The 10,167-nt window shown below is 52.4% G+C and overlaps 1 protein-coding gene across 1 annotated transcript in view; it reads left to right on the forward strand.

The window, feature by feature from the left end:
- Nucleotides 1-7,481, forward strand: part of LOC120057990 (cytoplasmic protein NCK2-like) — a 56,995-nt gene extending 49,514 nt beyond the window's left edge. The window contains exons 3-4 of the mRNA XM_039006475.1: nt 5,418-6,208; nt 6,677-7,481. Coding sequence (XP_038862403.1) covers nt 5,418-6,208; nt 6,677-6,895 — 1,010 coding nt within the window. The 3' untranslated portion in view covers nt 6,896-7,481. The remainder of the gene's footprint in view (nt 1-5,417; nt 6,209-6,676) is intronic.
- Nucleotides 7,482-10,167: the final 2,686 nt, after the last annotated feature.

Below are 10,167 nucleotides of genomic sequence, written 5' to 3' on the forward strand. Positions count from 1 at the left end.
CCCAACCCCTGCCTTGTCTCCCAGTGTGTTCCCCCCCCAACCCCTGCCTTGTCTCCCAGTGTGTTCCCCCCCAACTCCTGCCTTGTCTCCCAGTGTGTTGTCCCCCCAACCCCTGCCTTGTCTCCCAGTGTGTTGTCCCCCCAACCCCTGCCTTGTCTCCCAGTGTGTTGTCCCCCCAACCCCTGCCTTGTCTCCCAGTGTGTTGTCCCCCCAACCCCTGCCTTGTCTCCCAGTGTGTTGTCCCCCCAACCCCTGCCTTGTCTCCCAGTGTGTTGTCCCCCCAACCCCTGCCTTGTCTCCCAGTGTGTCGTCCCCCCAACCCCTGCCTGGTCTCCCAGTGTGTCGTCCCCCCAACCCCTGCCTTGTCTCCCAGTGTGTCGTCCCCCCAACCCCTGCCTTGTCTCCCAGTGTGTCGTCCCCCCAACCCCTGCCTGGTCTCCCAGTGTGTCGTCCCCCCAACCCCTGCCTGGTCTCCCAGTGTGTCGTCCCCCCAACCCCTGCCTGGTCTCCCAGTGTGTCGTCCCCCCAACCCCTGCCTGGTCTCCCAGTGTGTCGTCCCCCCAACCCCTGCCTGGTCTCCCAGTGTGTCGTCCCCCCAACCCCTGCCTGGTCTCCCAGTGTGTCGTCCCCCCAACCCCTGCCTGGTCTCCCAGTGTGTCGTCCCCCCAACCCCTGCCTGGTCTCCCAGTGTGTCGTCCCCCCAACCCCTGCCTGGTCTCCCAGTGTGTCGTCCCCCCAACCCCTGCCTGGTCTCCCAGTGTGTCGTCCCCCCAACCCCTGCCTGGTCTCCCAGTGTGTCGTCCCCCCAACCCCTGCCTGGTCTCCCAGTGTGTCGTCCCCCCAACCCCTGCCTGGTCTCCCAGTGTGTCGTCCCCCCAACCCCTGCCTGGTCTCCCAGTGTCTCGTCCCCCCAACCCCTGCCTGGTCTCCCAGTGTGTCGTCCCCCCAACCCCTGCCTTGTCTCCCAGTGTGTCGTCCCCCCAACCCCTGCCTTGTCTCCCAGTGTGTCGTCCCCCCAACCCCTGCCTTGTCTCCCAGTGTGTCGTCCCCCCAACCCCTGCCTTGTCTCCCAGTGTGTCGTCCCCCCAACCCCTGCCTTGTCTCCCAGTGTGTCGTCCCCCCAACCCCTGCCTTGTCTCCCAGTGTGTCGTCCCCCCAACCCCTGCCTTGTCTCCCAGTGTGTCGTCCCCCCAACCCCTGCCTTGTCTCCCAGTGTGTCGTCCCCCCAACCCCTGCCTTGTCTCCCAGTGTGTCGTCCCCCCAACCCCTGCCTGGTCTCCCAGTGTGTCGTCCCCCCAACCCCTGCCTGGTCTCCCAGTGTGTCGTCCCCCCAACCCCTGCCTGGTCTCCCAGTGTGTCGTCCCCCCAACCCCTGCCTGGTCTCCCAGTGTGTCGTCCCCCCAACCCCTGCCTGGTCTCCCAGTGTGTCGTCCCCCCAACCCCTGCCTGGTCTCCCAGTGTGTCGTCCCCCCAACCCCTGCCTGGTCTCCCAGTGTGTCGTCCCCCCAACCCCTGCCTGGTCTCCCAGTGTGTCGTCCCCCCAACCCCTGCCTGGTCTCCCAGTGTGTCGTCCCCCCAACCCCTGCCTTGTCTCCCAGTGTGTCGTCCCCCCAACCCCTGCCTTGTCTCCCAGTGTGTCGTCCCCCCAACCCCTGCCTTGTCTCCCAGTGTGTCGTCCCCCCAACCCCTGCCTTGTCTCCCAGTGTGTCGTCCCCCCAACCCCTGCCTTGTCTCCCAGTGTGTCGTCCCCCCAACCCCTGCCTGGTCTCCCAGTGTGTCGTCCCCCCAACCCCTGCCTGGTCTCCCAGTGTGTCGTCCCCCCAACCCCTGCCTGGTCTCCCAGTGTGTCGTCCCCCCAACCCCTGCCTGGTCTCCCAGTGTGTCGTCCCCCCAACCCCTGCCTGGTCTCCCAGTGTGTCGTCCCCCCAACCCCTGCCTGGTCTCCCAGTGTGTCGTCCCCCCAACCCCTGCCTGGTCTCCCAGTGTGTCGTCCCCCCAACCCCTGCCTGGTCTCCCAGTGTGTCGTCCCCCCAACCCCTGCCTGGTCTCCCAGTGTGTCGTCCCCCCAACCCCTGCCTTGTCTCCCAGTGTGTCGTCCCCCCAACCCCTGCCTTGTCTCCCAGTGTGTCGTCCCCCCAACCCCTGCCTTGTCTCCCAGTGTGTCGTCCCCCCAACCCCTGCCTGGTCTCCCAGTGTGTCGTCCCCCCAACCCCTGCCTGGTCTCCCAGTGTGTCGTCCCCCCAACCCCTGCCTGGTCTCCCAGTGTGTCGTCCCCCCAACCCCTGCCTGGTCTCCCAGTGTGTCGTCCCCCCAACCCCTGCCTGGTCTCCCAGTGTGTCGTCCCCCCAACCCCTGCCTGGTCTCCCAGTGTGTCGTCCCCCCAACCCCTGCCTTGTCTCCCAGTGTGTCGTCCCCCCAACCCCTGCCTTGTCTCCCAGTGTGTCGTCCCCCCAACCCCTGCCTTGTCTCCCAGTGTGTCGTCCCCCCAACCCCTGCCTTGTCTCCCAGTGTGTCGTCCCCCCAACCCCTGCCTGGTCTCCCAGTGTGTCGTCCCCCCAACCCCTGCCTGGTCTCCCAGTGTGTCGTCCCCCCAACCCCTGCCTTGTCTCCCAGTGTGTCGTCCCCCCAACCCCTGCCTTGTCTCCCAGTGTGTCGTCCCCCCAACCCCTGCCTGGTCTCCCAGTGTGTCGTCCCCCCAACCCCTGCCTGGTCTCCCAGTGTGTCGTCCCCCCAACCCCTGCCTGGTCTCCCAGTGTGTCGTCCCCCCAACCCCTGCCTGGTCTCCCAGTGTGTCGTCCCCCCAACCCCTGCCTGGTCTCCCAGTGTGTCGTCCCCCCAACCCCTGCCTGGTCTCCCAGTGTGTCGTCCCCCCAACCCCTGCCTGGTCTCCCAGTGTGTCGTCCCCCCAACCCCTGCCTGGTCTCCCAGTGTGTCGTCCCCCCAACCCCTGCCTGGTCTCCCAGTGTGTCGTCCCCCCAACCCCTGCCTGGTCTCCCAGTGTGTCGTCCCCCCAACCCCTGCCTGGTCTCCCAGTGTGTCGTCCCCCCAACCCCTGCCTGGTCTCCCAGTGTGTCGTCCCCCCAACCCCTGCCTGGTCTCCCAGTGTGTCGTCCCCCCAACCCCTGCCTGGTCTCCCAGTGTGTCGTCCCCCCAACCCCTGCCTGGTCTCCCAGTGTGTCGTCCCCCCAACCCCTGCCTGGTCTCCCAGTGTGTCGTCCCCCCAACCCCTGCCTGGTCTCCCAGTGTGTCGTCCCCCCAACCCCTGCCTGGTCTCCCAGTGTGTCGTCCCCCCAACCCCTGCCTGGTCTCCCAGTGTGTCGTCCCCCCAACCCCTGCCTGGTCTCCCAGTGTGTCGTCCCCCCAACCCCTGCCTGGTCTCCCAGTGTGTCGTCCCCCCAACCCCTGCCTTGTCTCCCAGTGTGTCGTCCCCCCAACCCCTGCCTTGTCTCCCAGTGTCCTGAATCCGCTTCGGCTCCTGCTGTCTTATTTACTTTCTCAATACCACTGGAGTTATAACTTGTTTTCGGTTGTGGATATGAAAGATGTTAATATCATGGGATTGTTGAATACTTGTTTCTGATTGGCTTGAATGTGTTTGGAGGATACATTGGCATGGGGTTAATCGAGGGCATTATCACTTAAATATAACGGGTTACCAACATATTCAAATAATGATTGACATATTTTCATTACATTTTTATTTAGATTAATTTATTCATACTATTTCATCCTTCCACAAAATATAGTCCTGACACAAATCTAGGGTTGCTACCCAAGCCGGCTGGTCGTTCGTTCTATCAGTTCGGTTGCCAGAGACGCGACCGTCGTTCAGTCTTTTTGTTCTGTATCTATGGATGTGACCCAGTCGTTCATCCTAAATGTTCTATTGTCATACTAGCTGGCAACGTTCTTATCCCTTGCTTGCTAGCTACCCAACTACGGCTAACTTAGTCAAGTTAAACACCGCAGCCAGAATAACAGCAAAGTAGATGCATGTTTAAGCTGTTTTCTAGTGACATTTATTTGGATACATTCATAAGAATCAGCTAATGATGAGCGATTTCACCTGGCATAGAAAATGTGTTCTCTCGTCAGGACACTGTTGTTCAGGGAAGCTAGCCAACAACACAGCTAACACAATCACTTCAAACTGAAGCTGGAAAGACTGCAAACTAGCTGCATTTAGTTTCGGTTTATCTGTTTTCCATTGAAATGTCTTTCGTATATGTCCTAAAATGATGCCTATTCCTGATTTCGACTGGCTGAGAAAAACTGTCTGTCCCGACTCCCGACCCCTACATGTTCATTACTATTGGACAGCTGGAGATTGAATTTCAATATTGAAACAATGTTGGAAATGTCAGAGAGACCGACTGCAAGGTTTATGCAAATCGCTATTGAAAACCAATTGCTAGTCTAAAAGAAATGGGAGAATCTCTATATGGTATTTACAGTAGAGATCAAGTTTATAAATTGTATGGCTGGGCTGATGAGACAGTGGATTGCACAGTGAGATGGATCAGAGTAAATAGGCATAGCTTTAGCCGGTTGTCACTTCAAATTGTATTGGTCACATACACATGGTTAGCAGATGTTAATGCGAGTGTAGTGAAATGCTTGTGCTTCTAGTTCTGACTGTGCAGTAATATCTAACAAGTAATCTAACGATTTCACAACAGGTGGAATAGACATAGGCTGGAATGCGGTTTTAACCAATCAGCATCCAGGATTAGATCCACCCGTTGTAGAATTAACTGTCTGTAGTTCATTCTTCCATGTTTGAGCGGCTTTTGAAAGCAAGTCAAATTGAAAACATTGGCATTGTGGTTTGGTTAGCTAAACTAGCAAGTCTGTGTTTGGTTACCAAGGCAACTACTGTAGCTTTCTAGTTAACTTGCTAGCTACTTCAGTGGATGTTGAACACATTTCTAGAGGCAACTGTGTTCAATTATAGCCATGAGGCAACTGTGTTCAATTATAGCCATGAGGCAACTGTGTTCAATTATAGCCATGAGGCAACTGTGTTCAATTATAGCCATGAGGCAACTGTGTTCAATTATAGCCATGAGGCAACTGTGTTCAATTATAGCCATGAGGCAACTGTGTTCAATTATAGCCATGGTATAAAAGAGATAATCAGCTATGTTCTCTGGAAAATAATGCAACTCCTAGCTGTTTATTATTTTCCATAAGACGCATAACCTCTTGTTGATTATTCCTTAGTATCTGGTTATACAAGTGTTGGAGTACCAGTCCCTGCCAATGCTGCCAACTGGAAGAAATCCACAGTACTTTTTATTCAATCCACTGGCAACACCAGACATGTTGTCTTTGATTGGCTGTCTAAAATATAATGTCATGGTAGGTTAGCTTAACATACTGATGTAGTGATTTCTGTCTTTGTGTCTCTGTCTCAGGACTGGGTAAGGGCAGAAGGAAGCAGAGTGCCAGTGACGCCTTCCCCATGCCCAGCACAGATGCGGAGTACCCCTCCAATGGGAGTGGCGGAGGAGGGGCCGAGCGGGTCTACGACCTCAACATCCTGGCTGTGGTCAAGTTCTCGTACGTGGCGGAGCGCGAGGACGAGCTGACCCTAGCCAAGGGGTCCCGGGTCACGGTGATGGAGAAGTGCAGTGACGGTTGGTGGCGGGGCAGCCAGGGGGGCCGTGTGGGCTGGTTCCCCTCTAACTATGTCCTGGAGGACCCCGCAGAGGGTGAAGGGGGTAGAGGAGGAAGGGACTCCCCAGGGAGGGGCAGGGAGGCCACGATGACCAACGGGCGGGCGGGAGGTGGTGGCAGCCGGGGTGGCGAGGGCAGTGGTGCGCTCCAGCTGGTCCAGACTCTCTACCCGTTCAGCTCAGTGACGGAGGAGGAGCTGAACTTTGAGAAAGGAGAGGTGATGGAGGTTGTTGAGAAACCTGAGAACGACCCAGAGTGGTGGCGCTGCCGGAACACCCGCGGTCTGGTGGGCCTGGTGCCCAAAAACTACGTGCTGGTGCTGAATGACACCAACGGGCCTCCCGGGCTCCCCGCCCTTCCGCTGTCGCCCCCCGGCTCCCCACAGATCGGTCATGTGGCCCCGGCGTGCGAGGGCAAGTTTGCAGGCAGGGACTGGTACTACGGAGGGGTGACCAGACACCAAGCAGAGCTGGTCCTCAACGAGAGAGGAGAGGAGGGGGACTTCCTCATACGTGACAGCGAGTCATCGGTGAGTGGGGGAGGAGAGGATGAAGGAAGGGGAGGGATTAGGGAAGGAGGTAGGAGTGTGTGAGAAGAGATAGACCAGGGTTTCCCAAACACTGCCCCCCGGGGATAGATGGTACAGTTGAGGGGGAGATGGAGGATAGAAGGATGGTGGGAAGGGGAAGATCTCAATTGCATACTGCTCATGCCCCTCTCTGACCACCTCCTCCAATGGGTTTTGAGGAGGTGACGAGGAGAGAGGACGCGAGGAGTATGCAATTGAGATCTTCCCAAGGATAAAATACTAAGTTGGAGGATAGGAGATATACAGTATCTGCACACATGAACAGCTATTGGCCTGTGATTTCTAAATGAAGTCATAGTGCCCTCTGCTGGTGGATAGTGAGTAGTGTTAGTAGGGTGTTGGAGATGTTTCATCTATGTTGTGTGTAAAGTGAACTGACTCTCGCTCTCTCCATCCTTCTCCCTCTAGCCCAGTGATTTCTCTGTGTCTCTGAAGGCGCCTGGGAAGAACAAGCACTTCAAGGTGCAGTGTTCAGAGGAGGTCTACTGTATTGGCCAGCGCAAGTTTAGCTCCATAGATGAACTGGTGGAACACTACAAGAAAGCACCCATCTTCACCAGCGAACAAGGAGACAAGCTCTACCTGGTCAAACCGCTGCCCGCACCCCAGCTATCCTCAACATGCTGAACTTGAGGAGAGACCTTACTGTCTGTTTTAGCCCAGTCACATAGTTCGTATTGGTCCTGTTAACTTTGTTAGTTAAAAAAAAAAAATCAAAATGTAAACCCTCCAGAGGTTCTGATGATTTCTAAAGGAAATAATAAGTTCACTAAGGGACCACTGTAAACACTCTTTAGATGTTTCCTTCTTCCTTTTGCCTAATCCTCATCTATCCTTCTCTTCCTCCACCTTCATCCTCATCTATCCTTCTCTTCCTCCACCTTCATCCTCATCTATCCTTCTCTTCCTCCACCTTCATCCTCATCTATCCTTCTCTTCCTCCACCTTCATCCTCATCTATCCTCTTCCTCCACCTTCATCCTCATCTATCTCTCTTTTCCTCCACCTTCATCCTCATCTGTCCCTCTTTTCCTCCACCTTCATCCTCATCTGTCCCTCTTTTCCTCCACCTTCATCCTCATCTATCCCTCTTTTCCTCCACCTTCATCCTCATCTATCCCTCTTTTCCTCCACCTTCATCCTCATCTATCCCTCTCTTCCTCCACCTTCATCCTCATCTATCCCTCTCTTCCTCCACCTTCATCCTCATCTATCCCTCTCTTCCTCCACCTTCATCCTCATCTATCCCTCTCTTCCTCCACCTTCATCCTCATCTATCCCTCTCTTCCTCCACCTTCATCCTCATCTATCCCTCTCTTCCTCCACCTTCATCCTCATCTATCCCTCTCTTCCTCCACCTTCATCCTCATCTATCCCTCTCTTCCTCCACCTTCATCCTCATCTATCCCTCTCTTCCTCCACCTTCATCCTCATCTATCCCTCTCTTCCTCCACCTTCATCCTCATCTAGCCCTCTCTTCCTCCACCTTCATCCTCATCTAGCCCTCTCTTCCTCCACCTTCATCCTCCTCGGGACTCAATTTGAGAGAGAGATACTGTCAATGTGCCACCTGCTTACTGTATTGCTTTTCTATTGGCACTACACTTATTATTCTGTTTTTCTATTGGCCGCAGCTCTACACTACTGCTATTTGATTGGCTCCTGCTGTACACTAACTGCACTGTTCTATTGGCTCCAGCTCTACACTACACTTAGTTCTCGTTTCAATCTGGATGGCTGAAGCGTTACAGATTGAACGCTAGAGATGTAAAGGTCATTTCTGATTGAGCTGACCGATGCAGCGTTTTACCGTGAATGCAGTCTCCGCTAACACGAGAACATATTCTTTCAATTTAAATCACGCTTTAATGCTGAACTTTCACTATATGAATTGAGCCCTTATTGTACTGCTCTTCATTGGCCATAGTGCTGTTTTCCAATGAAATCAGGTCTTCAGGCGTTCTACTCTCAATATGTAAATGGAGCTGATGGATGACACTAATTCAAGAGTAATATGTTTTTTGTTTTTATTTACTTCTTGCTACGTTTCGATCATGGGGTTCTCAGCTTTTATTAGATATAATATATCTGAATGTCATTGAGCATTGTTATTTAATTCTTGTTCCCACTGTATGTATATATTCAGAAGATGTGCATATATGAATCGTTTTGATCCAACCTATGGTACTGTACCGCTGATCACGTGATGAGAATTGAAATGCGTATGTTCAATAAAAGTTTTTGCAGAATAACTCAAATCATAAGCCGTCTGCCCTTTCTGTCTCTGATGCTGTATTGTGAGACAAGTGGTAATTGCTGCTGGTGTCTGGGAGTGGATGTTATTATTCTACACCATAGTTAATCATAGTCAGAACTGTCTGGCTGTTGAAATGCAGTCTGGCTGCTGAGTGACTGAGCGTCGTCGTCTTCTTTGAAATCATGGCGGTCCGCAAACAATCGTTTTAAGTACTGTGCTGGAATGTACAATCAATCATGAGCTGGCGAATTCTGTACTACCATGAAAATAAAATGAAAACCAATTAAATCCCTACTAACTTCTACCAAATCCTCCCCCAACCCCGTTAAACGTTATCTATGTCATGCTGAAACACTCCACCCTTGGGATTGTTCAGCATGTCCCACGTACATGGCCTTTAATCTTCTCCCTGTGTAAGCTTTTCCATTTTCAGAATCTTCTCTTGCTGAACCTGGCTACCAAAAAACATGAACAATCTACCATTTCCAATGAACTGAGCTAATTTCACTTCCCCTACCTCTTTCTCTACGGCATTAGTTAGTCAGATAGTGTTTGATGAGAACACAGGGAGATACCCTATCACTATTTCCACTCCAACACATTACTCTTGATTCATACCTTGGCCCTCTTTATGCTTTCTTTACAAGATGCTCCACTGCTTTCTGTATCATGATCTCTCTTCTTATGTCTTTCCAGTACTGACCATTCTCGTCCTTGACCCTCATTCTGCAGCTCCATACCATCAGAACTGACACCTATTGCGTTCGCATTCCAGCACAGCTGTTGCTTCACCAACTTTTCCTTCATTTTGTCGGCGTCTCGTTGCATCATTGGTTAACACCATCTGCCACAGGTCTGATGACACCTAGCTGTCAACATGCAGAGTTTGACAGATTGATTGAACCGGATCGACTGGCTTGTCTCAGTCTGATCAGAGTATATCATTAATAGCTCCCTCACAGACAGTCTGTACAAATGATGCAGATGATTGTGAAAGCGTAAACAGACTTCTGATTTGTCCTACGCTGACACCCACAATGACAACCTTGTCAGACATTGATTAAGGGCTCGATTCAATCAGATCCGCTTTAGCCAGCATCTGCATAGAGATTGTTTTGATGGTGTTGGAGGTGGAACTACGTTAGAGCTGTCAAATCCACTAGTGGCTCCTGTCATACGTAAAGCTGACCACGAGTCGCACTACAAGTTCGAACACTGGAATGTGAGATGTAATCTACACCTCCATTAGAATGATATAAATCCTCATTATTTTTGTTTTTAATGATTTTTTAATTTAAGCGTAATTATTCTATATAGGCTACATATTCTCGTTCTGAACTTCTAACACGAATGGGGTGGGTATGGCTTCTTGAAAATGATCGCAAGAGCAGCTGATCACTGCTATACAGTTAAACCTCCCACACCGCCAAAACATCCGCTATGTGGGCAGGGCAGTGGCTGTTCTACCGCCCTAGGACAGATAAAATAAATTGCTTCCCCCGACAAAACTAGAATATTCCCAGTAAGTAAAGGACGTTGAAAATAAAATGTGTATTTTTTGACGACGTTGAAGTTATGTTCATTTTAGGTTCTGAATAAAATCTGAAAATATAGATTTTCCGGACATTGAAATAAGGTTCAT

This window comes from Salvelinus namaycush, chromosome 13, assembly GCF_016432855.1.
Source record: "Salvelinus namaycush isolate Seneca chromosome 13, SaNama_1.0, whole genome shotgun sequence".
In the NCBI taxonomy this organism is placed as follows: domain Eukaryota; kingdom Metazoa; phylum Chordata; class Actinopteri; order Salmoniformes; family Salmonidae; genus Salvelinus; species Salvelinus namaycush.